This window comes from Taeniopygia guttata, chromosome 2, assembly GCF_048771995.1.
Source record: "Taeniopygia guttata chromosome 2, bTaeGut7.mat, whole genome shotgun sequence".
Lineage (NCBI taxonomy): Eukaryota > Metazoa > Chordata > Aves > Passeriformes > Estrildidae > Taeniopygia > Taeniopygia guttata.
In genome coordinates this window covers 81,247,451-81,275,075 of record NC_133026.1, presented here as the reverse complement: position 1 = coordinate 81,275,075, position 27,625 = coordinate 81,247,451, and the positions used below count along the sequence as shown (strand labels likewise).

At 38.0% G+C, this 27,625-nt stretch overlaps 1 protein-coding gene across 2 annotated transcripts in view; it reads left to right on the top strand.

Annotated features, from left to right (window-relative positions):
- The window catches only part of ADCY2 (adenylate cyclase 2), a 203,891-nt gene extending 177,299 nt beyond the window's left edge, over positions 1-26,592 (top strand). For both annotated transcript variants that reach the window (XM_072924342.1, XM_012571829.5), the window contains 9 exons: positions 1,797-1,916; positions 5,604-5,788; positions 7,314-7,398; positions 12,976-13,134; positions 17,360-17,506; positions 18,577-18,684; positions 20,702-20,816; positions 25,149-25,273; positions 25,800-26,592. In XM_072924342.1, the coding sequence (XP_072780443.1) occupies positions 1,797-1,916; positions 5,604-5,788; positions 7,314-7,398; positions 12,976-13,134; positions 17,360-17,506; positions 18,577-18,684; positions 20,702-20,816; positions 25,149-25,273; positions 25,800-25,952 (1,197 nt within the window). In that variant the 3' untranslated portion in view covers positions 25,953-26,592. The remainder of the gene's footprint in view (positions 1-1,796; positions 1,917-5,603; positions 5,789-7,313; positions 7,399-12,975; positions 13,135-17,359; positions 17,507-18,576; positions 18,685-20,701; positions 20,817-25,148; positions 25,274-25,799) is intronic.
- Positions 26,593-27,625: the final 1,033 nt, after the last annotated feature.

Here is a 27,625-nt window from a genome sequence, read left to right as displayed (position 1 = left end):
AATTGAAAGAAATATGTACAGAGGGAGACTACTAGACTAACTGGGGAAATGTAGAATTGTGTTATTATATGTTCTATTATGTATAAGGTCATTCCATGTATCCCGTCGCGATCTGTAACGACCTCCTGGGTTCTCCCATTTCCCCCCGCGGTTTGCCTTCCCGAGAAAGTGCCAAGTCACTCTGTTTACATCTCTCAGACCATCTGTCAGTCACGCGGCGGGGTCGGGAGACGACCTGGCACCCTTCCATCTGTCCATCTCCCATTGGACCCCTGCACCCCACTGTCCCCAGTCCCCCCGTGGTGTTATCTCATTGGCCGCCCCGGGTTTCCCCTATTCAGTACTTATAGCGCGGGTTGGGGACGCCCGGTGCTTTTTCTCCCGCTCGGCTCCTGACTGCTGCTGCTGCCCGGCCCGCGGGCTTTTTCTCCCGCCTGATCCCTGCGTGCTGCCGCGGCTCTCTCTCTCGCCCGGCCCCTGACTGCCGCAGCCGCCGCCGCTTGCATCTGCTCCGCAACCACCGCCACTGCCCCGGGCGATCGCGGATCGCTGCCGCAGCCTCACCGCCGCCGTCGCCTCTGCCGCTGTCGCCGCGGCTCCCGCACGTGCCGGCCGCAGCGCCGCGGCTCTGCGCACCGCCTCTCTTGGATCGCGGCCAGCTTCGGAGCGCGCCGCCCCGCCCCCGAACCAGCAAGGCGGCACGGACAAACTCTAACTTAGCACGCAGCAGCCTTTTCGGTTTTTGCCTTCCCAACCAAGCCGCAATAAACCGGGATTTCGCCCGCGGGGGAAAAAGTCTCTCTCCTTTTATTCGCCTCGGGACTCGCCTCGCTCCCAAACCCACGCAGCACCGGCCGACACCCGCGAGGGTTCGCCGGAAAACACGGAAGTTGCCAGTGCTCCCCCCCCCCCCCCACACTGTGCTAGCTGGGACAAAAGGGGGGACAAGAGAGCGCTAAGGCAGGGGAATTAAGAGCTTGTTTTTAGGGAAGAAACGAGAGAAAACATAGATTAATGAGCACAATGAAACCTGAGATTACACTAAATATTAGGACTTTAAATACTAGGGAGAGGAAGAAGCTATATGAAAGTAAAAGGATGACATTATGACAAGAAGAAAAACAAGAGAACTAGCCATGAATAGTGGTTAAATCTAGAAACAGCTTAAGAGATTCAAACTACTGGAATAAATGTAGTCACCAAAATCTAAATTGTTAAGAAAGCACTGGATCATTGCATCAAAGGGGTCTGTATGATGATGGTTTCCTCTGTGATTACTGGCTGAATTTGATGACCCAAGAGATAAATGGATTCACTTTTCAGTTTCAATTACATTCCTCCCAGTATTAATGTCAGCATTATGATGTTATTCCATCTGTGTAAATCAATTTCAGTAAAGACTTCTAATTCTTTCTTTAACTCTTCCTGTGTTTAAATAGGACATTCAGTTGAGGTAAATCCAAGAATTATTCATATTGAGTTTATTTTTTCATTGTCTCTTGGGTGTGTGAGCTGCTGATATATGAACGTAATATAACAAAGAGCCTTTGGTCTTTTATTCAAGTAGAAAGTGTCAGATGAAGGTTAGCAAAGTTTTTTTTTGTTTGAGAATGCAGAAACAAGTAATCATGGTATGTCATCTTCCTTTTCCTATTTCAAATTAAAATAAAAATACAATGAAATACCAAAGTTAAATAGTTATGTGCAAAGATTTCTCTGCTTCTCCATTTCTCTTCTCTATTATGACCTTAAACAGCTGTCATGCTAATGGATTATATGTTGATTTTTTTTTCTAGTTTTTCCTGGATAATGCTGTGATAGCTTTTCCCTCCATTCTTAATTCATCAAATGCAAGTTTTCCTAATTCAAGTAATCAGACACGGTGGTGTATACAAAATAACTGTTTTTTCCTACCGGTAAGTTAATTTCACATTTCTTTGTTTGTTTACAACAATTAGGCTAAATTGACTGTTACCAGATCTGCTTGAAGTTAAACACCCACCCATTTTTGAGATTGCAGTAAAAGCTTGAATTTTTTTTTTTAGTCAGCTGCAACTGCATTTGAAGTAAGTGGGAAGTTAAATGAGATTATTTCTTCTGAAAATAGAGGTTTTAATGAATGCCAGATTAAAAAAGCAGAAAACAGAATAATAAGAAAGAAGCTTAACTCACCCATGCTAACACATTACAAGACATCAAGATAACACACAGCATCTGCAAAAGAGACTGTTCACTGAAAGCCAGGTTAGTCTGCAAGCAGGTTTCCCATGGTGGGAATATTTTCACGTGACTGACCTGAAAATACTTGCCATTTTCATCAAGTGTGAAATTGTCACACTTCTGTCATTGCGTATTTCGGAAAAGCTGGTGTGAGAGGGACAGAAATAAAACTCTCATGTGCCACTATATAAACTTCTTAAGAGACCTGAGCTGATCTGAAGAAGGTGTCTCAGTGTCAGCAAAAGCACAATGGCACATGCAAGAGGAGGGGGAAGGACATTGCTGCAAAAAAGTTGGACCTGTGTCCTAAAGAGCAGTGACTCTTAAAAGCATTACAAAAGACCTGCAGTTGAAAATATCAAGCCATACATTGTGTAAAAATAGGTCAGCTGGGTTTGGGTGAATAAACTGGTGGCAGCAAGAGGAGAAGGGAGTTTATTTCATCTCTGTGGTAAAATAATGAGACCATTACCAAAATGGTGTGTCCCGATTTCAGGATTTATAACTTTTAAAGTATTAAAACAAATTCTTCCATCTACGAAAATTAGTCTTTGATGGATTGGCATTTAAAAATTATGTTAAAATTTTACTTCTGACATTAGTAAATAAAAAATTAAAGTTAGCTAAACATTTTAAAACCTTAAAAGATCTCTCAAATACACATTGTTTTTATCCCCAGACACTGCAAATATTTCAGCTTGAAAAAGCTGTAAATTCCCTTTGAGTTACCACTTTTAATTTTTTTCTTTAATCTGGGATTAAAATTTCTCTCCACTCTATAAGATATTGAATACTTAGGCTAACAAATGTTTGTTTCCTTAAATTAAAAATGTGTTATTCTGAATATGTGTGTTGGTTTTAAGCTTTATTCATGTCAATAAACTTTATGTGATTTATGATAGTAAACCTGACATCTATTGACTCTGTAATCTAAAATGAGTACATAAGAGTTTTGGGAATTACTTTAGCCCCAATTGATTTAAGTTCATTTTGAAGCAAAGCAATTTATTTGCCTCCTTCTCTACCCCCCAAAATAATCTTTTTGATTAGTATAGCTTACTTTTTAAAAAGACTTAGCAAAGATTCTTCAGTAAATTATAGCAACATTTTTGTGCTTAGTTTTGTTTAATTTTGCTACGATGCTTCTGTAGTTTCTGTGTAATAGAAGTTGATGTGTATATCTACTTCTGGGACAAAATAGTCAGGTATCAGTGCTGTCATCTCCACATGGTAAATAGATAGAAGGTATAATACTAACATCTAAAAGATGCAGTTTTGGAATATATTTTATTTGACTAGGAATTTTTTATAAAATTACTTTGTCCTCATGTAGACATAATGACATATGGGAGGAGAATTCCTTCTTCCTTCAGTAAAGACCTTTATACCCACAGAACTGCAGGTCTTAAATTTTAAGAGAAGAGACCAAATGCGTTGGGCTGGATCCTAAGTGCATACTACCCTGGTGCAAGACACCAGACCTGTGATCCCAGTAAGAAAAACACTCAGACTCTTTAAGGTACTGGTTAAAATACCTTTATTAGCTAGCACAAGAAAGAAAAAGGGAATTGATGGAGTTATACCCCTTCAGATGCTGACAATCTTGATTCATCCAGCATGAGGTGCAGATTCTGTCTGTGGAGAGGTTACCCAGGATTTTCTTCTTTTGAGTTGTTGGAGTATTTTTTTAAAAGGAAACATTTATATTCACTGCTTCAGCTGCCAGCCAAAAGGGACCTCCATGAGAACTTGCTGTTGCACTGTTGGACAAAGCCAAGCTGCAGAGGGGGCATCACACTGGTACCAAGAGGGGGCTGCCTGCAGGCTCCTGGGTTGGTGGCTGAGCTGGCTGAGGTTATCCTGGGGCTGGGGGATGCCCTAAGCAGGCCAGTGGCTTGCACCTGCTCAGCTTAACTGCTCTGTGGGTTGCCAGACTCTCCAGATCTGCTTGTTTCTTACTGAAACACTGCACTGCAATGCAAGGTCTACATTCTTAAATGTGTTGCTGTGCCACTCTTCTCTAATTCATCCACCCTTGTCTGAAATTTTCAATCTATTCTATGTATTCCTATGGAATACTGTCAGAGACTGTTACACTTGAAAATTTCTGGGTCTTTGTCAAACCGTGTCCAGTTGTGGGTTCAAGATTGCCTCTCCTTTTTTCTTTTTGGAAAACCAATTTCAACACTAGAATGCCTTACTGACTCAAAAAACGATGCTGCTATTTTTATGTAGTCATGAATTTGGAGTGTGACCTCCTCTGAAATGCAGCTATTAGAGAAGTTTTATTTTTTGGTGATTCTGAACAATAGTTCTATTTATTTCTTATTTTAACCAGATCTTTGAGCAAATTACAGTAGCAGCAAAGATTGAGGTGGCAGATAAATTCTGTCTGATGGATGCTGTGAAAATTATCCTTCTTAGTGATCCTCCAAAATTAGTATACAGTGATTCAGGTTCTGTCAAAAGTGCTGCCATCAACAAGTCAACAGTAGTCTGAAAATAGCATGACTAGAAATAGAATGCTTTGTAGTTTCAGAAAAGAAACTTCCTTGCAAGGTGCAGGACTGTAATTTTCAGGAAGCATTTCTGGCAAAGGGGTTGCATATTAAAGACTAAGATAATGATTCTAGAGATGATTCCTGTTTTAGCATTAATTTTGATGCTAAATGCTATCAATTTCCAGAAAGTATTAGGAGAAAATATTTTTCCAGGAACTTAACTTCAACTATACATGTTTTTGTTGATATATATGACATAGGAAAGAAAATACTTTTTTTCTTTTTAGCAATAGAGTGTGTTCTTATACAGTTAGTACTCCACAGGATTTGAGAGAAGGATTTTTTATATTTATATTATGTATAAGCCCTGTTAATAGCTTTGTATTTTTCCTATCCTAGCTGTATTTCTAGAGTTTGTTAAATTGCATATCTATGAGATTCACAACTGTGTACTGCATCAGTTTATAACAACTGCAAATATAGGTAATGAAATTATTGCTTCAGGCATTTTACCTTGACCCAAATACTAGCAAGACATACAGGGTAATCCTGGGACTCAAGCATGAATGAAAATTTTACAGTGGAATAGGAGTAAATCTTATGTCAGTCTGCTGGCAACAAACTCCTACATTAGATTTCAACACCAGCAGTGGTATCCCACAAATGTAGATGAGGAAATCCAAAGTGTCAAAGGGTGAAAATTAGGGAGTATAAATTTCTTTTTATTGGTTGTCTATAAACCATAGTGTCCCAGATTGTGATAGATTGCACTTAAGTCAGTCAATAATTTGTTTTTTAAAGTAGCCTGAGCATTTTACTATGCATGATTTCCTACTCAAGAGCCAAAGTCTAAATATTTTCCATTTGATTTCTCTTTGCCAGTATTTTATATACAGCTGCATATTAGGGCTCATTTCCTGTTCTGTTTTCCTGAGGATAAATTATGAGTTGAAAATGGTAATAATGTTGATTGCATTGGTGGGCTACAATGTTATCCTTCTGCACACTCACGGGCCCATGCTGGATGACTACAGCAAATTTATGTATGCAATGGCACCTCTTAGAAGGTAGGTGGCTAAATCCAGTCTTTATGAAGTTAAATACTACCCATGGTAGCTCTTATGTCATGGAATACACGTTTGGCTATGTAATCTGAGTCACAATGTAAAATCATTGTCATGCTGCAGTTAATATTTGATTTAATGTCACATCTCGGAGCATTAGAATAAAAGACGTCTGGACAAGGCATTTAAACCACACACTATAGGAAACAGAGTATGGTTTAATTTGCATTTTTTTCACAAATAATGTTATAAGAAGTCATCAGCAAGTGTGTTATGGTCTCAGGCTGCACATCATTAAGGCTTTTAGAGTATATTTCCTTCAAGCTGAAGAAAATTTGCTTCCCCAGAACTAGTACATTGTCTGAAATGTTTACAAATGAAGTCTTAGTGATTGAAAAAATCAGCAGACCGACAGGTTTTTCTTTTTTTTTGTTGTTGTTTTGTTTTGTTTTGGTTTGGGTTTTTTTTGCTGTGTCTGTGCATTTATATCTTAAGTTCTTAGTGAGACTGCTGAAATCTTTGTTACAGCTGATAGTATGTAAGACCAAAATTATTACTCCAGTTCTTGTTATTGCTGTGTAAAATAATTTTTGGATGGCTGCAATTTCTGCCTCATTTTCAAAACAAAGTGATGATTCTCTTCTGTGTAGGTCAAGTGTATGACATATGCCACAGCAGAAAATCTGGATATTCATAATGTAGTTTCAATATAATTTTTCGTATGCTGTAACATTCATAGAAAAGGATCTCAATTGAAAAATATTTTTTTTTAAAGTGTAGGTTTTTTTGCACTTAAATCTAAAGATTAAGTGAACAAACCGAAGTCTTTGCTTCCATTTTATTAATGGAAAGAGTATGTGTGTGATGGTATGGAGAACCAGGGGACAAGTTAGATTGAGCTTGTGATTCTGGCGGCTTTGATTTTGTCAGTCAAGCTCCATGTCTGTTGGTATTTTCCTTCCTAAATCTCTTACCAAGGTTCTTGTTTCAGTGACATGAATAGGAGAGTTCTAATGTGAACTGTTTTCCATTGCCTTTAGTGACTTTTGCCAAAGCAGAGCTTTTAATAAACTCTGTACAAGATCTAGTTTGTGCCCCCTCAGGTGACAAGTTATCTTGAGAATTAGATGCTTTAGTTTCTGTTTCTTCATATTCATTGGATATGATCAAGCTCGCCACAATGGAAATACTGTTATTGCATTAAAAATCTATTTTTATTCTATTTGTGTAGAATAAGCCACAAATGCTCTCCATTTGCAAGTAAAAAAGGATATTATTTTTCCTAAATGCTCATCTTATTATTGGACTTCAAAATGTAGGCACATTTGCAGAGAATGTAGTAGAGGTAATTAAAGCTACGTAACATAAATTATGATATTTCATAAAATAATATATTGTATCATATTTAAATGTTCTTAGTTTATGTACCAGAAAGTAGAACATATAAATTGTGGTCTTATTTTTGTTCTCGAAATAATATTGGTTTAACTTTTGAGCAGCCTGCTTTACTTATGTTTTTATTTTACAGGCCAGGAATACTGAAGGACCTGAAGACAATGGGCTCAATTTCCTTGTTCATATTCTTCATCACATTACTGGTTTTGGGTAGACAGGTAAGACACACAGTTCTCTTCACCAGTGGACACAATGCCAGCTGTCACCTTCTCGAAGAAACACCTTTGTCTTGTTATCTCCCATACCCTTGCAAAGGAGTGTCAGGAGCATCTATAAAACTATTTTTTTTCTTGCCTTCCAATATGCCCTTAAAGCTCACCAATAACTATCACTGGCATTATGCTGATAGTGTACTGTGCCTATTGCTTGTCATTCTGACCAATACTGGCTCGTAGCTTCCCAGCTTGTTCCCATCTGTCTGCATCCATCTGCTGTCTCCCTGGTTGCTTAATTGCAAGCTATTTTCTTCACAGTTATTACAATTTGGTGCAGACACAGAAACAATACAGCGTGCACACAGAAGTGCACCACATGCTGAGGCCACAGTTGCAATAAAACTGTGACCCAACAGGAAACTACTCTTTTTATTACCCAGTTGTGCTTTTCCAGAACATATGTGATCTCAATAGTCTTACCCTGTAATAAAAGCTAAGGGAAGATGCAAGGGCAGTTCTTTCTCTAAATCCTCAGGCCCGGAAAGGATTCACAGCTAAAAGATGCAATTCCAGCCCATTGTGCCAGAACAATGCAGTGCACAAGGCAGGGCTCTGAAATGGAAGAGGCAATCCATGTGAGATCTCATGAACAGCCTGAGCCTTCACAGACTGCAGCCTTGAGAAGGACTTTATCCCAGACTGTCTTTAAATCATTCATTTACATGACAATTCCTCAAAAGCCGATGACTGTCATTTAAATTGCCATGCAGACCCTGCATGTTACTACATAAAAAATTATTATCTGGCAGTTTCTGCAGTATTTATTGTAGTGGTGAACATCCTTGATTTAGAAATAACATCTGCCTTGTCACCAGCAGCACATTAGAGTTTGTTCATTTGATGGTAGTGACAGAGTGGGTCTAGAGCACAGCTACTTTTTGTCAGAAAGAAGGATAAGTTCTTCATCTCATCAGTGGAGAATCTTTAGTCCCTGTCAACCCAAATTTCAGATGGAGACAGAGGATGCATTACCAAGAATAAAGGAGAGAAGGAACATCATCTTCAGTGGGACAGATTTCTTTGTGGGTTCAGGCACATCAACAAGAAAGTTTGTTTTGCACAAAACTACAGGTGTTCTCTGTCACACCAACTAAGAAATGATCGTATAATGGAAAGAGACTTCATTTTCAGAGTTCAGGATCCTTGTCATGATAGCACTTGTAACTCTTCAGTCTTTTGCCTTTGATTTTTCTAACTTATTCTCCCTTAAAGAAGACGGAGAAAAAACTGCATTTTCAAATGCTCTCAAGCAAAGTCTAAATATTACTGAAAAAAATGTTATTAACTAATTTTAATACATACCTGGCTTAAGACCTGCCATTTTAAATTACATTTGGTGATATTGATTGTTTGCAAATGCTTGGAAAAAGAATAGGGGAGGAAATCAAACCTGCATAGAGTGACCTTTTCAGGGATGTATACTTCCCACCTTCTGCCTGTTGATATTTCTGTGGCTGTGTTTAATAGCTATTGGCTGTTCTGCTTTCTGTTTCACTATCTGATCTCTTTTTAACCCATTTTATCTTCCTGGTGTTTCCAACACCAATAATGAATTTCACAGTTTGATAAAAAATCATGTGACAGTGTCTATCGTTCTGTTTTTAAACTTCCTCTTTTCTACTTTTATTGAGTGGCAATTGCAGGATGCTGTTGAACCATCTTGGCAGTGTCATCTTACCCTTCTTCCACAGAGGGTAATGTGCAAGTAATTTCTCTGTTAGCTATTGCTTTTTTGCAGATAACTAACATATTTTTTCTTCTTTTGATATCTGATTATTTAAAAAATGCTAAAGATAATTGCCACTGATGAAAAGGATGGCCTTTCTACTTCCCTTCAGCTTCCATTGTCCTTAGGATGAGTAACCAAAACGTTCATCCAAATAAAAAGTGGATGCTTTCCTTCAAGCCTAGCCCTGTGAACATGCTCACCACTGGTCATAAAAATGCCTCTCCTGAATAAAAAGCAGGGGATCAGTGCCTCTGGTTCAGTGGGGATGAAGAGAGGAAGAGTTAGTGTATCATTACACGGTTTATGAGCCTACTTAATTCTTTTAATTGCACAGCTCACATCACCTCTGGAAGAAGCAAACCTTCCCTCACCTGCTTATTCTTATCCTTTTGTCTCCTCATTTGTACTGGCCCAGCTCACTGTGTACATGTGTAGTGGATCAAAATAGGGAAATGGTCAGGATTAAAAATTAATCCTGCAGAAATGGTTGGTTTTGAGCCATATTTTCAAGATTTATGGTGTAGCCACAGCAATGCTTGTGCCAGAAGAATGGGGATGAACCAACAAAAGCAAGGGGAAAAAGCAGAACTGTTTTTTTTTTGATGGCCCTGCCAGTATAGGTGACAACTATTTCCTGACACTGAGACGAAGTGACTCATTTCACCCAGCATACGGATCCCAAGAGGTACTTGATAATGTTGCTGGGCTAGCAACAGGCAGACATTATGTTGAGAATGGCAATTCTTCCACCCTTCCCAGGGGAATCCAGATTGGTATGGGCTGACTGTGTAAGGAGAGTGCTCATATTTAAACACTGTTGAGCACTAAACCTCTCTTATGATCTGTTTTGAATTCAGTATTGACATAGCCTGTGAATTCCTTTCTCAACAGTACCTAAAATATTTTGTGTCCCATTACTCTATAGGCTGTCTGTACAGTTTTTCCATTACTTATACTGTAGTTATCCACACTGAATTTCATTGGTAGTTTTACTGCTGAGGTGCTTGTGGCAGCTTCCTGGAGCTGCAAAAACTGTTTCTTTGTTGTCTCTGTTCTGTTTTTTTGTGAGCTTTCATTTTGTGAGGGAATTCTTCTCTTTTTGAACAAAGTAGTCTCTTCAGGAGCCTCTTCTGAAAGAATTCAATGAAAACTTATTTCAAATTTCACTGCTAGTCACATGACCATTTGCTTCTTTGTAGTAGAGTGAGGCATGTTTACAGAAAGTATGTCAGCTCATCCAATTGTATCAGCATTAGCAGACATAGCTCTTTTCCTGGGTTTTTATTTTGTTTTATTTTGGTTTTCTTTCAAAAAGTACCTTGCTTGTTCCTGCTACTTTTCCAACGACTTACCTCATATCTCTACCCTTTGTCAGTTCTCTAACACTCTGTCTGTCTTGACTGATCAGGATAAGTTTTGTATGATACAAACAAACAAAAAAACCACCACCACCACAATTCAAAGTAAGTTAATAAGCTAGTGCTCTTCTCTTTTTGACATATTATATGCTGACTTTTCTAATTTCAAAGCAAATTGTAGAATACATTCTGATTTTTCTTTTCTGATCTCTGAGTTTTCTTTGACCTTTTTTGGAGCAGCCTAAATTTAATTTGGTAAATAGCAAGGTAGTAAATAAATTATGGTTTTGATACTAGCTTTTAAAGAAGAAACTTATTTTTAAAAACTTCACCTTTTCACTACAAAGTTGACATGGATATGTATGGATATCTAATTTCAGCAGGCATCCATGTCACTTTTGTCAATTTATGCCAAGAATTTTGACATTCCAGGGTGTTATTGGATTTTTTCTGCATGAATACCATTTGTAGCATTTGAATTTTGAATCTAAGTATATTTCAATTTATACTAATCCAAGTTCTTGGCTGAATAAATATATTGTGTATATATATATATATATATATATATATATATATATATATATATATATATACAAAAGACATTCTAAAAAAGTGACTGCCATGTATTTTGCATCATGCGGACGGTTCTGAAAAAAATCCCTATTCATGACTTCAAGCTTTATAGCACTGATAATTGCCATTTAATTGCACAATGACAGGGCAACAATAAAATCCTATTTCCGAATTCCTGCAGAAATTTGTTCTCAGGTTCTCTGTACCTTTATGATTGTCTGTATAAGTATTTAAGTCTCTGCCCACTCTTCTTTTGCTTATAGTTTGAAAATATCCTTTAGTAGCATATAACTATTTAAAATATCCAGCTTGTTTGTTTATTTGACATTCAAAGTCTAGATTTCTGTGGTGCAGTATGATCCATTCTAAGATGTCAAGACCCCTTTTACTTTCAGAATATCCAGAATATTTCTTTTGCAGTGCATTTGAGGTCTGCATTCTGTCCTTAGTACTATAGGTATCAGCAGAAAGAGAGTATGTTAACAGAGATTTCATGTGATGGATGTTCTCTTTCAGTTTTGTAATTAAATATTTACCTGGCCCTTATCAACCAATTCAAAGGAAGCCTGAGTATATTTCTCTCTATGCATTTAAGTGGAGGAATAATTTTCCTCTTACTGTTTTTTCATCCTGCAAGTATTTGGCATATACAGTTTTGCTTCACCAGTTTTTTTCTTTCATTGCCTTTTAAAAGCTTGCCAAATCATTTTAATACCATCTAATTTCAACTTTCTACTCTTATCTGTGGCTGTGGTTGGAGTAGAATACCTATGAATCATTTTGAGCTGTGCCCCTGTCCAGTCAGAAGGACTACTCTCATTTTTTACGTCAGTACTTACTGACTGCTAATACCAGTAGCTAGCACTTTTAAGTTCTTCTATAATAAGATTTCCATCATAATCCTATTCTCCTGGTTAAAAAGATAGTCTTCATTAAGTTTGCCTGATAGTATTAAGCCATTAAGACTATGTTGAAATAGCTCTTGATTTTTATCAGGTCAAATGAGACAGGCCTGAGGAGGCTTTATTGTGGAAATGCCATAGAATTCATGACAACACCTTGACAATACTGAAAGGAAGTGGAGAGAGCTCCACAAACGTGCAGTTTTATTAATTTTCCACCACCTTTCTAGTGCAATTGGATCTCAAAACATACCGATACTCCAAGGATGTTGTGTATTTTCATATAGTTCCAGGTATTGTTGTTGTGGTTACTGGAAAGCTACTGTGAAAACTCTGGGACAAAAAGAAAAGCAGGATAAAGTATTACAGAAAGGAGTGTAAAACCAACCAACCAGCCAACCAAAAAAAAAAAGCAACTGACAAAACCAAAACTCAACTGAGTTGGCCCAATTGACTGGGCTATTTTTGATAGTCTGATCATGATTTGATATACTGAATGTATATTATATCAATAGGCTGTTTTCTTTTTGCCAGGCTGGTAGCATGGTGTAAGTTCAAGTTAGTAAAAGTTAGGGTCTTCCTGAAATGCCCATTATTGTAAGTTAAATTCTCCACTTACAAAATAACATTAAGTTGCAAAACTGTAAATTGTTTCCATTACAGAGTTTGATTTCTGAAAATAATTTCTACTTAAGTGTAGATAAATAAATCTTCCATTGTTTAAGGCACCTTGTAACTTTTCTTATTTTCTCCTGGGCCTTTTTGCTAGATTTGATAAAATGTATGTCACAAAGTATATGCTTGGGGTTTGACTCCTGTGGGACCTGGAAGTATATTTGAGTAGCCAAATAAATAACATTGTAGGAGTTGTGTACTGTGCTTATTTTGTCTCTTAAACCTGTACTCCAGCAGGACAATATGCCTATTGTTTCTTTACTTCTGTGTCCTCTTGTAACAGAATGAATATTACTGTAGGTTAGACTTCCTGTGGAAGAACAAGTTCAAAAAAGAGCGGGAGGAGATTGAAACCATGGAGAACCTAAATCGGGTGCTTCTGGAAAATGTGCTTCCAGCCCACGTAGCTGAACACTTCTTGGCAAGAAACCTGAAGAATGAGGTCAGCTGTCTCTGTATATCCTCTACTCTGCAAGAAAGCAGTGTACCCTGGAAATACCACTTAATGCTGTTTTGAACAGTAGGTCCTTACAGCGAAAATATAAATTTACAGACACTTTCATTTCCCCTTTCCTTCCTGTAAGGTTTGCTTTACAGCACTGAATGCACCATAATACCCTGAAATAAAAAGGTGAAATTTTCCTAAGTGGCAATGCATTTTGCCTATTGAAGGATGATAAAAATAGATGAGGAGGAGGAAGAACAGAATGGCTGAATCAACATGGGTTTAATTTTAAATCATATGCATTCAGATACTTTTTCCTCCATGATCAGAATGGAGTTGCAACCAGGTTCTGAATTTTCTTTTGTTCAGTGGAGAGCTTGTTTATTGGAGTGAAATTAACCTTTTCACTGAAACAGTGGCTATGTTAATTCTGGAAAGATGTTCTGAACATTGAATTACCTATTTATTCACTGCTTAATGGACCTAATCCAAGTAGCAAAAAAGTTGCACAAAAGATCCATCTTTACTTTTCTGGAAATTAGATCTGCTCCTAATATTCCTTTACAGCAATAATAAAGCAAAAAAAAAAAAAAAATCCATTTAGAGAGAGTAACAGCTATAGAGATCTTAAATGTAAGATTTTTTATTATTTGTGCTTGCCAAATAATTGTTTCAAAACTGACAAAAGAGGGCAGGGGGCAGATTTAGGGATTCATTTTTGATCTCTGAGCCGAAAAGGACAACACCTTCCCTTTCACCGTGGTTTGCATTAAGCAGTACTAATCAGGACTGCATTTCAATACTTTAGTATACCCTGCAAATATTCATTTGGTAGCTAACAAAAATTACTGTGGCGTTCCTTTGAATACAGTGAAGATTTTGGCTGGAAGCCAAGTTGACTCAGTTCCAGTTCTCAGTTAAAGCATTAAACACAGCAAACCATCAGGAGATTGCTTTCTTGATTATGTGCTACTCCACATCCTCTCCCCAGCAGAGCAACACCATCTGCTTACCTTTCCATCAGGTACCAGATTTATCTTGTCACCCCTCAAGATTCTTAGGTTGGAATGAGTTTACTTAATTTATTGAAGCACAGAAATTGTAAAGTGCTTAGCTCCCCATCTCATCATGTCAGGTGAAGTAAAAATGATTTGACATGATTTTAATGACATCCATTGAAAAAAAACCCAAAAAATTGAACTCAAGTTATTCCTTGTTTTGTTTCTTTCAGTAGTTTTCAAATGAAGGCCCTTTCCAATCTCTGGAAGTATTCAGGAATATAAGTCTCTGTCATGTCTTTAGATTTGTTTCAATATCAGCAAGGTTCTGTATGTAGATACAGACGTTAGGGCAGATTAGACCTTTGTTTTCTCTGTGTGGATACATAAGTCAACAGATAAGACATTGAAATTTGTCCACATCTTCCTTAGCTGCAAACATTCAAGTTAGTATAGTTTTATTTGTGCTGTTTTCTGTTCAAAACAGATTCTGAGATTAAGAAAATGGATGAATATTCTATTTCAAAATACTGCTTCCCTTGATATTTTATGCATGCAGCTGTATATGGAGAAAAGGGGGAAAAAAGTGTGCTGCTGAAAAGCAGGCAGAGGAAATTAAAAGGGAAAAAGTGAGTCGATGAATGCTAACTGGAAACAGTTGGACTGTAGTTTCAAATGACCAACAAAGGTCTTTTTATAACAAAATATATATATTGTCTAATGTTAATACACCAAAAGCAAGGTTCCTTCACGGTAAGGTTTGTTTGTTTTACCATAACCTCCAGAGATGGGTTCTGCTTATAATCTGCATGCTGGATAAAAGACAGGTTATTTTCCAATTGAAATCTAAAATTAAGAGGGAAAAACAGGGCCAGGATTAAATATATCTGCACCTGGCTTTTGCAGGAGAAATCCTTAATGCTTTTATCCTTCAGATTCCCTATTAGTAAAAAGTGCATGGGAGCTTTTGTGCTGCAAGCTAACTGGCAAGCCCATCACTGAGCAAGAGGAATCATGCTTTATTGGCTACAGGATGGAGCTAGCACCTTACTTAGAGCAAAAATTCTGCCCCAGAGAAGCTCACTGCCATACCCTTCCAAGGGATAGAATTGGACTGGTTTGCCTTCTCTATCCCAGGAAGATTTTCAGACACTGGAGATGAGGGGACAGTAACAGGAGCATACTTGCAGAATTTCAGATGTTATTAAAGTGGGAAAAGAAAAGGATTGAATGTAAATGATGGCATGATTTTATTTTTGTTAAAATAAGAAAAGCTGTTCCTTCCTAGAATAGTATTGCACTTAATTTTTTGACTACACATTTTGGAGAGTACTGTTTCAAGAGAAGAATTCTCAGGAAAATTAAGGCACTCAATTGTAACATCCTTTATTATTATGATCAAAATAAACTAGATGGGGATGACTCCTTGAAATTCTCTAAAATTTGTTGTGATAGTCACAATTACTACTTATCTGGTTATAAACAGTGCCACTTGTTTTTTCCATGATCGTGCTATGTTATTTAGCATTCATTAGTGGGAATGGACATTGCTAGTATTAGACAGGAAGAAGGACAAATGGGTCACTATAACTGAAATGAAGTTACAGGGAAGATGACCTGAAGAAATAGAAGTAAAGCTGAGTTAACCACAGAGTGTAGTCTCTGTACCTTGTTAAGGAAATACTCCCATCTGACCATCCACGAGCCACTCTGACAGTCACACCTGCCACACCTGAGCTGGGACCAAATCCCCTTCACAGTGGGCAGCTCCAGTGAGCCATTAGGTTCCCTACTTGACTCTCCACACACCACACACTCACAGTCAGACCAGATTTCCTTACTGGCTTGACCCTTATGTTTCCCACAGCAGAGTCTCTGAAATCTGGATTTAATCATGGTGTGACAAGAGAATAACAGCTGGAACTGTGAATCAATATATTTTCATCCCTGCAGCACACAGTTGTGTGGAGCTTCAGTGATGCCATGGGTATAAAAATCCTTAGAAAATACAGGAGGCACAAAAATCTATTAATAAATAATTTATCTCCTCCAGCTGCTCATGTTCCTTCCTGTCCATCATTATTTTCATGTTTGCTCAAAAACTTCCCTCACACCTGTGATGGGATGAAGCAGTCAGCAGTTTTCCCATTTTCCCATAGTTCTGTAATTTTTCTGAGTTACATCAGCAGTAAAGATCCACTATGTCTGTGCACATCTGTGTACAGGCACACCACTTTCTTCCAAAAGGACACACTGACTGTCAAATTGCAAAACCCAAGCTTTGCTAAGTAAAAAGGGAAATAATATCTTATGCTTCTTGAACTCACAGAACAAATCCTTTTCATGTGAGTATTGAAATCCCTTTTCACTCAATAATTTGAAGGTAGTTTTACATTAGATAACAGCCTCGTTTACTGCTGTGTCTACCTTTGTGTATAGATGCTATTTCTTTTTTAAGTGTTAGTTTAATAAATTTTCTTTCTTTCTTTCTATCTTTTTTGGGGCTATGTGAATTTGTCCTGAAAGAAGAAATAGTCTAATGTTCAAGGGCAGTGGAGAGGAAAGTGAAGGGGGTAGTAGGAGGTAAACATTTTTAGCACCAGAATCTTTCTGTAGAGTAGAGATGCTCTCATTTCAGTGGTCACAGAAGGCAGTGCAGACTGCCATAAGTAAGTTTCAGTTCAGGTGACTTCTTTCTTTTTGGCCCAGCTCCTTATTATGCATATTGTCATTTTAGGTTAGGAACTATCAATCAGGGTCATTTTGCATTATGCATTTGCAATACATTGAGTTTGTGATTTTGGTTCAGTTTTTTCAGTTAGTACAATAACAAACAGCTAATAATAAATTGGATATTGTTTTACAAAATACATTTTCAGCCATGCAAGCCAGACTAAATTCTCTTCAAAAGAAGTCTCAGAGATGGGCTCTATATAATAAATTAGTGAACATTTTATTTTCACAGAGTTAATGTTCAGGAAAAAAAAATCATTATAATATTTTCAGCTTTATATGTTAAGTCTCTTTTATGAACAGGTTTATACGTTGTTTAAAATTAAGAAATGCAGCTAAATGCAAAAAACATCCAACATCCATCTTGAGGCATTCCAACCACTGCAGCACCTCTGTTTTTAGATCCTGGATTCTGAATGTTAATAAGGAAACTTATTTACAGCTGGGTATGATAATTTTTTTTTTTCTTTACACTGTTTTCTTTTGGACAGGATCTGTATCACCAGTCATATGACTGCGTCTGTGTCATGTTTGCCTCTGTTCCGGATTTCAAGGAATTTTACACAGAATCTGATGTAAATAAGGAAGGGTTGGAATGTCTCAGGCTGCTAAATGAGATCATTGCGGACTTCGATGATGTATGTACCTACAAAAAACCAGTAATGGTTTCAATCTTACTAACTCATGGTATACAACACTCAGAAAACATACTTGGGGGGGAGAGTGGAAGAGCTGTCAGAAAACACAGGGACTGTTAAAGGAAAAAGAGATTTATGTGAGATAAATCAGATACTGATCTGACATCATATTCAATTGCTTTTGATTTGCTATAATCCTATGCTGTTGAGAATCCTATGTTGTTTGGGGTTTTTTTTGCCCTTTAACTGCAGCTCTTGAGACAATTACGTTCCATGCTATGGATTAACCACAGGTTATATCTGTCTAAAATCAGATATAACTTTGTTTTATGCCCGATCTGCACTGATGATTTGATACACAAGCAAATCAAAGCATTGTAAAAGTTGTAATGTTTCATTCTCTAAAGTTAGAAGGAAGTAGAGAGTATGACTACATATGGATTGGGAAAAAGCATCTATAACGGCCTCACTGAGAACAGTATTTCTCTATAGGGAAGTTATTAGTGATGAAGAGTAAAAGGTATTAAACTTGTGTCATGACTCAGAGAGCACAGTCTGGATTTGTGCATCTGCAGCTATAGAGGATATTTTAGCAGCAAACCTATTTGGAGAGCATTGGATGTCCAATGTTCAAAACAATCTGGGATATATGAACTAAAATATTTGGATTTTAGTCCTATTGACATGGACTATTCCACTGGCATGGAATAGATGCTTACTTTCAGAAAGCTGCATAAAGCTTAAGTGTTGGCTGGCATGGTGATCCAGTTCCAATATCACACGAGTGCAAAATCTACTGACTTTTAAAAGCTGTATGTAAAATAAGATGGAATTCATTCTCACAACTATAAATTTCATCCCTTTATAGTAAAAAGGTATTTTAGAAGACAGAAATTCCCTTTCCTTGGAGTTCTGTAACCATTTTTTAATTTATCCTTAAGTCCTTCATCCTGTATATATTTGTGAAGCCATTTGAGGTCGATACAGAAACTGTTCTAAGACTTTATTCTCTGATTGGTGTTAGAGTAACAGGGCTGCTGATCTGAATAATGAATGTCCTTGTTTTGCAGTTATTGTCAAAGCCAAAGTTCAGTGGAGTTGAAAAGATAAAGACCATTGGAAGCACTTACATGGCAGCAACAGGACTGAGTGCTACACCCAACCAAGAACAGAGTCAGGTACAGGAAAACATATTTCTGCTTAATAAAAAGCATATTCAAATGAAGGCAAAAAATTTGTTCATTAATCTGCAGGTTATGTATAATAATGTACCTAGTTTTTTCTCATTAGCATAGATTGTATTGTACTGGAGAATTATATACTTTAGTAGTCTTCATGAATTTTTTTTCATATTGCAGTTTGAAAATGCCACCTCTGTATTCACTAAAACAGGCCTTCTACACTAAATACAGTACAGAACTTTATTTCTATGTGCTGCATCAGGACTGGATTTATGGAGCATACAAAAAATTGCAAGAATTAAAGTTTTACATTGTGAGCTGGGAGAGATTATTTGCCTTACTAACTATACACTTATAGAATCCTCAGACTCAGCATTGAGAATATGTTCATTGCTAGTTTACTTAATATGGTAGGATTAGGAACTGCAGTCAGTGGAAATCCAGATCAGAAAAGCAGTTCATAACTTATTCAAAAACCTTGCTTTTGCCATGATCTTTAGAGTACTACAGGTTAGTGACAGAGAGACAGCAATTATGAATCAACACAGTCTCTGCTAAGGATTAATCTGCTCTTGCCAAACTCATGTTTCTTCTAAACACAAGCAATTACACATGAACTATAGACCCTAAGGATCCTGAGGACAAAGAATTATTTTAAATTAGCTCTGACATTTAGTGCAGGGAGGTGAAGGGGATGAAGAAAATGTAGAACTGCAGTCCGAAGATGGAAGACATAGAGAGGTCTAAATCACAACTAAATCTGGTGTATGCAGAGGAAGAAATTTATCATTTGAGTTATTTCCACAATCAGGAGATCCACAGTTTACCATTCCTTTGGTGATTTCGTTCACATTCTCCAAAGAAATCCACCAGAACTCAGCAGCCTTCATTCCACATTCCCAAAGATGCACAGATCCTGCAGTACCTAGTGTGGCAGTGACTGACTGCTAGACATACTGCTGGGAACCACCCCCAGCTTAAAACAAGCATCCAAGGAAGACTAAGTGCCTAAGTAAGGGGTCTGAATGTATCAGCTGAACAGGAAACCATCTGTTTTAGCTAGGAGTGAATTCCAAAGGAAACAGGCTTCATTTATCTAAACAGCTGCTCCGGCAAGCACCACTACTGTCCCACCCTAGGCTGATGCACGCACTCCGTGAATCATCTCTGAAGCTGTCATCTGTCCATCTCTTCTGTCCCTTTATCTCAAGAAATAGGGAAGATTCAGTAATTTCTCATAGAGATCAATGAGTCCATATCTTATAAAATCAGTCACTTGTCAGGATCCTACCTTGGACTGTGGGACACCAAAATCGATTTTCTCCTCAGCCTGAAAGGACTCAAAACAGCACTTAAAATAAGTTTACTTTGTTATGTATGAGGAGAGATTAAGTCTACAGCCTTTATAAGTGGTATAAGCTCTGTAAATAAAAGTGCAGAGTGGGGTTGCCCTCTTCCTCTTGTGTTAAATGTTCTCAGATGTACCTGCTTATCTGCAAGATGAGATGAGTGGAAGAATTCTTAAAATTGTGAATTTCACTGGACCTTAAGCATTTTATAAGGGTGCTGAGCTGTGCAACAGTGGAAGAATCTCTGTGGGGCTGTCCACAAGCATTATTTATTATAAAAGGGAATACAATAGAAGCAGACACTTAGAGAAAATGAATTAACAAATTCTAGGCACACATAGATATTGAGTGCCTCTGGGATTAGACAGCGGCTAATCAGTCACTTGACAATCAAAATGTTAGATTAGGCATGGTTTGGATCTATTACCTCTAGACTGCCTGGTTGTACACAAGTGAAACGCGTCCCATCTCTCGGCCATTGTTTGATCTAACTGATGCTGGACAGGATACCACCTTCTACATTACTTCTGTGCAGTTGCCTGCTGACACTAGGACATCCCTAAGGGCTTCAGTGTCTTCAAGTGTTCAGCATATCTTGGTTGTATTCTCACAGCAACCAAGGCTCACAAGAGATTTTACACTGTTTGTTTGTCTTTTGAATTCAGGAGCCTGAACGACAGTATATGCATATAGGAACCATGGTGGAGTTTGCATTTGCCTTGGTGGCAAAACTGGATGTCATAAACAAGCATTCATTCAATGACTTCAAGTTACGAGTAGGTGAGTATTACAAGATTCTTAGGAGAGCATCATGGACAAGGGGGAGAATTCAGTGTGAAGTACCAGCTGATTAAAGTAGTAGTAGAACTGACCAAAAGGGCCATGATAGTAAACAGCATCATCTTTACCCTGTTAAAAAGCAGCCTACGTGGTATTGCCATCACCCCCCTTGAGTATTTCAAGGCTAGACTTGGAAAAGGGCAGTATTCCTATTTAAAGAATGGTTGAAAAAAATGTGTTCACACGGCTCTGAATGGTTTTATGGTAACTCTGCAAAAATTATTGTAGAGGTTATAAGCCATACATTTTTGGAAGTTTACAAATACAAAAAGAATACACAAGAAAACTCTAGACTGGGCTTTGCAAAATTATATAAATGGTTTTTCAGAGGACAAGAGCTATAATGGGTAAGTGAGGCTGGAGTTTGAAATACTTTACATGTACTAAATTCAAGCAAGCACACAAAAATGCACTCTTTCCTTTGAACTGTTACACAAGGGCGAGTATTTGCCTTTGTTATTCATGTAAGAGCAAAAATGACTAGTTATCTATCTTGGAAAGAGGTATCCCTTATGTTTCAGTTTCTAATTGCTTCTTCCTGTGCATACTGGTATTTTTAAAAACGGACAGCTGCAGTAAGCAGTAGAAAGAATGATAAAATAAATTAATTCAGAGCTGGTCAAGAACCATATGTTCCAAAATGTTTATTTCCTGATAGCAGTACACAGCAGTTTCACAATGTAATATGTAACGTGGAAAGTGTGAAATGAAAACAGTAAACAAATACTGAATACCCATAAATTCTGTAAATGTGTCAGAAGTATTTGATTTTCAACTGTTATTCTCCTGTCTTGTCTTTTTCTTACTGTACCGCTTGTTTTTCCTTTTGGCTGCTCCTCTCGTCTATTTCACAGTGCCACCCACTGGCAAAACTTCCTGTCTTCTGACTTGAAACGAGCTTCTTAGGGCATTCCTTTGTCAGTATGTTTTGTATTCCTTGCTAGAGCTAAAAATGACAAAGCAAATTAGAAGTACGCTTCCTTCTCAGAGAGTTACAGAACTTGATGGCTCTGGCCACAGCTGACGTTGCACATACCAGCAGCTTCAGTACAGAGAGCTGTTGAGTGCAAACTGCAAACTGCTTAAAGCAGTGCTGGGTCTTTTCAAGTGAGGACCATGAAGCAAAGCAAAACACTTACTTTGGATTTTTAATAATCTTTCTAAAGACTACAGAGAACTTAGACTCCTTTGCTTCATGAAATGAAGAAATGTTTTAACTCTAAAAAGAAACACAGGCCCCAAAGTGGTATTTGTGCCACCATAATGCAACATAGGCACCATGGAGATCTTCATTTTCACATCACTTCTCCGCTTCCAAACACCTGATAATGAAATGTTCTGGTATCCATACTACTTATAGCCACAGAAACATTTTAGAACTACTTCTGACCTAGTCCCACCTGTAAGGATTTGTACCCAACTGTCCTTTGTAAAAGCTTTCCTTGGCCAGCATCTAAGTTTGAATTTTTTGCAACTCATTAGAGGTTTCATCTTTCATAATCTTCTGAGAGTGCCTGAAATGCTAGTGTGACTTAGGAGGTACACACTACTTTGATCTGGGCAAAAAAGGGGAGGAAAGCATCTAGATGACATTTTAGGCATTCCTCCCCTTCCACAAGTTGAGATGCTTGATTTATGAGACAAGCTCAGATATGCTTTTGCAGCAAGTTTTGCACAGGTATTGCTTTCTTTCAGAAGAGAGGCTGGTGTGTTATTTTCCATATAACTTCATAGTTGGAACATTTGTCTGTGTTGTAGGTGACTTAATTTGGTTCCTGGTTTTGGGTGAGGCTAGGCCATGAGCCAGGCTGTAGGATACTTCAGAATGAGATATTCTCTGTCATTCCTGCTGAACAGTGTTGCATTTCATAGAATGATTAATTATTGCTTTGGATATGAGAGAAAGAGAGAGATAATATCACCCTCTGTTAGAGCATTCACCTGTGGTGAGAGTACTACTCTTCCAGCCGCCCCAAAAACGTACATGTGCATCATGCAAAAAAGATGGATCACCAGCAGGAAGGACATAGAGCAGCATATCCCACAATGCTTGGGTGGCCAGAACACATCCCTAAGATATACTGGTAGAAGTTTCCACAAAGGAGGAGGGATCTGAAGGTGATTCCTGAGCCCCCAAGATATTTCTCAAGCCATCAACAGCAGTGGTTCAGGAAGGAGGTAAAAAATAAAAGTCCCTTCCTGCCCATTGTATTTTGTAGGAAAGTCCTACTGCACTTCCCCAGTTCCTGGACCATGGCCACACATATCTCTTCAATATTCCCTGCTAACCAGACTGGGCTACCCCGCAGATGCCTTTTGTGGATTCCAGTCTTAGTTGCCTAGTGTTTTCTGCAAGTTGTATGTTATGAAGTAAAAAAACCCATCCATGGTTCTGTTGTTAATGCAAAGTGTTGCAAAGCCCAAGTCCCTTTGTGCATTGAACCCTGAGCACTTAGAAAAAGATATATTTATTATGTTTAATAATTCACATGTTCTATGGGGTTGGTGGTTGGAGACAGGGACAACACACACCTCCAAGCTCCCTGCAACAAACAGCCTCTTTTATTGTTGGCAGTATTCTTATATAGGGAGTTTAAGACTCCTCAGTCTAGACATCTATTGGTCTGATCCTCCCACAGCCCAGCTCCTGACCAGGGCCCGGTTTACAGAACCAAACTGGATTTTTTATTTATCAGTACAAACCAGCTTATAAAGTACCATATATCAGGTTCCATTTGTTATCTTTTAGTGTTTGCATCTTTTCCCAATTTAACTTCTACAGTCAAGTTTTCCAGGATTTCCAAGTGGGCTGATAGACTTGTTGCTAGCCTCCGCTGACATGTTACATAGTAGATGAGCCAACTCTGAGATCCATGTCCATCCTACAATCACATTTTCATTTGACTGCACAGATATATATCGCTAATGATGGTTTTTGTAAAGGAACTAACAGAAATCAGTTATGATCCATTGAGATAATTTTATAAATCAAATAACTCACTTGGTTCAGGGTTTATTTCTCACTAGGCCTAACTTAGCTTACCTGCTCATTGGTATGTACAGTTACAATTATAGTACATTTGATGCTGATTATCCATAGTACTTTGGATTTTACCTCCTGGTTTCTTTACTTACTAGCAAAGTAAAACTCATTCCCTTTACGGACATAATATAGGTTACAAACTGACTGCAAGATAAAAAATGCCCAGAGTCTAAGGAGGGACTGTATTGTTCTACCATATTGTTCTACTCCATGCTTAATCAAATTATTTGAATACATATATTTATATTGCAGATCTTTAGGACAATTCTATGGTCAATCCAGCCTTCAGAACAAGGCTTCAAATTCTTTCAGCTCATTCGCTTTAGTTTCTTTTACATTTAAGAAGCAAAGAATACTATAAAAGTAACTTGATTGGGCCGTCAACCATTGCAGAGGGGAGGCCCTTTTCACTACAAGTAGAAATTAAAAGAAATTCTTGTATATCTGTTTTCTCAGAAGCTGCTGCTCACCCACAGTGTGGTTCCATGCTACATAATAAAGGCAGCAGCAGGTTATTATTAGGATGCCAGTGGTTGAAAATAGCAAGTTACTCAGGATGGAAGGGAGCTGTAAAACTAAAATTAGATTAACTGACTTTTGGCATTTTTATAACTAACATTCTCCTAACATAAATGGTTGATAAAATCATGATGAATGACTGTTTGCTGCTGTACTCACTATCCAGCAATAAATTCTGTGTTCATTGACTTGCTATATGCCAGATGCACTGTATGTCCTTGTTTGGTGGATCTTCACAGAATCACAGAATCAGTTAAGTTTGAAAAGACCTCTGAGATGATCAAGTCTGACCTATGACTGAACATCCCCATATCAACTAGACCATGGCATCAAATGCTACATCCAGTCTTCTCTTTAACACCTCCAGGGACAATAACTCCCACCTCCTTGGGCAGCCCATTCCAATGTCTTGTCACACTTGAATGTGAAGCAGTTCCTCCTAATGATCACCTAAATCTCCCCTGGCACAGCTTGAGACTGTTATCTTATACTGTCATTGGTTGCCTGGGAGAAGAGACCAACCCCCACCTACCTACAGCCTCTTTTCAGATAGTTGTCGGGAGTGATAAGGTTTCCCCTGAACCCTCTTTTCTCAAGGCTAAACAACCCCAGCTACTTCAGAGGCTCCTCACAGGACTTGTACTACAGGGCCTTCACCAGCTTTGTTGCCTTTCTCTTCATTGCTAATGTTGAGTTCTGATGTTTTCCAGGTATAAACCATGGGCCTGTAATAGCTGGAGTAATTGGAGCTCAAAAACCACAATATGATATATGGGGCAATACAGTAAATGTGGCCAGCAGGATGGACAGCACTGGTGTCTTAGATAAAATACAGGTAAGCCTTGATTTTGTGCTAGTGGGCTTTTACCTAAAATAGCAGAATGGCTTAAAGTTTGGTTCACAGACAGTTATGTGAGTAACTGGCAACAGCAGCTCTGAAAGGTAATGCTGCCATTATCTTACTATCACTTCATTTACACAGCCTTAGCAGTTGTAGAATGATGGGGAAGCTTGGGTCTACTCAAGTGAAAATAAGCTCCTGAAGATGACGAAAGTACTATGTGAGGAAGTGTATTGTCCCTAGTTCCATTTATCTATCTACAAGCTCTCTGCTGGCAACCCTGGGTACAGATGTGGTTATACCAAATTTGATACTTGATGTAAGTGATTAGAATGAGCATCCAGCAACAGACTGCTTTAAAGCTTAGCTGTTCAGACCTCACCTGAGACGCTTAAAGGCCTTATGAGCATTACAGCAAACCCCTTAAAGGTGAAGAGAACATTATGTTTTCTTCACACTCTGGAAGAAGATTCTGCTCTACTTTGTTACCAACACTGGCTGTATTACTGTATTGTTGCAGGTTACAGAGGAGACAAACAACGTCCTGCAAACACTGGGATACATGAGCACCTGCAGAGGAATAATAAATGTAAAAGGAAAAGGAGAATTGAAGACATACTTTGTACATACAGAAATGACAAGATCCCTTTCACAAGGGAACATGGCATCTTGAAGATGCTTGTATGTGTCATCAATACCATATTTTCAGGAAAGTATCACGCACTTTTTAACTACATTTTGGCCCTTAACATGCGTGCTATTTTCTGGTATGTGGCACTTATTTTAATACGGCTGCAGAATAGTCCCATGAGCCATCATTTTGCACCTTGATATTTCTATGTTCAAGGACAGTTGTGATGTACGCTATAGGACTGGAAGATTGTACTCCTACTTGCACTGTTATTCAAAGACAAGAAAAGAAGGAATAGGAATCAAAAGGAGGTAATGCATCCTGAAAGGACTAAAGGGAAGTGTTAGTGACAAATGCGGGGAAAAAAGGCAATAAGCTAGGGGTGCATACTATTTCCTGATGCATGGTGTTTACTGGAATATACAGTCGCTCCCCAATAGCATTCACTAATCTGGTATTAAATTATACAGTATTGTAAATAAGTTTACTCTGTCCACACATGATTTGGATGTGATCACCAGTTGCATCTCATAGCCAGGGACATGTTGGGTGGTTTGCTGGCATTCTTTCTGAAGAGAGAACTAACAATTCTGGAATAGTTTTGTACAAGCGTGTCAAATGTTTTGAAGCTATTGTCTTTTGTAAGGTTAATTCATTAAAAGTTTATATGTACTTTGTCTTACTGTTGCTGTCTCTTAGTTTTGCTTCCTTCTTTGGCTTCTGTCACTCTAAAGCTGCGTGTATTCTGCTGCTGCCACTGCCTTTTATTTCAGTAGTTAGATGTTGAGGCAGGCTATGGCCAGCTATCTCAACAGCCTTGGTCAATAATATCTGCTAGACTTGCTATTGCCTTTCAGAAACTAAATCACCTCTACTGTCTTCTATCATGGGTGGCATCCTAGGCACTTTGCAGTCACTTACTACCTAAGTGATACAGAAGACTGACCTCAAATCCATAAACACAAGAAAAGTGGGGGATATTGAAAACAGCAGTGGTGCTGCTACTCAACAACTGGCCCACAGTGCTTAAAGAGTAACAAGGAGAAGCTGCACCAGAGAAGGAAAAGTTCTGTTTTGCACTTTGACAACCTCTTTTGACCTTCCATGCCTTTCACGTAACCTTCACAATGCTGGATTTTGTGGCATATTTAAAGTAACAATCTCATTTATCATTTAAAGTAAAAATCTCATTTATACTCACCAGGACATTAGTATAAGTGAAATGTTATTTTGTGGATATTTGAGATTAATTTAAATCCCTCTGAATTAAAAAGTATCACATTTGCAGTTTCATAGATGAGCCAGGTGAAAGACAGTAAAAGTAGGCAATTTTACTATGTTCCTTTGAAGCACAGATAGTAACAATTAAGTTTTGCATTGATGTAATCAATTATTTTAGTCATAGTATCCTAACTAGAAAATAATACTATTTACAAAATACCGTATAATGACAAGATTTTTTTCTGAGTGATACCATATGAATATGGAGGTCAACTTATGCACTATTGCCTCTAGCATGCTATTGAAATGTAAAAAGGATTCAGACTGCTCATTCATGAAACATACATAGACATTTGTATAGCACTGGTATCCTTTCAGAAATTCTCAAAATTATGGATCACAAATACATGGCATCAGTCCAGTCTCAATGAATGTGGCACAGTTTACTCACAGCAGCCATCTGCCCACTAGTGAATTGGAATGACAGTATATTT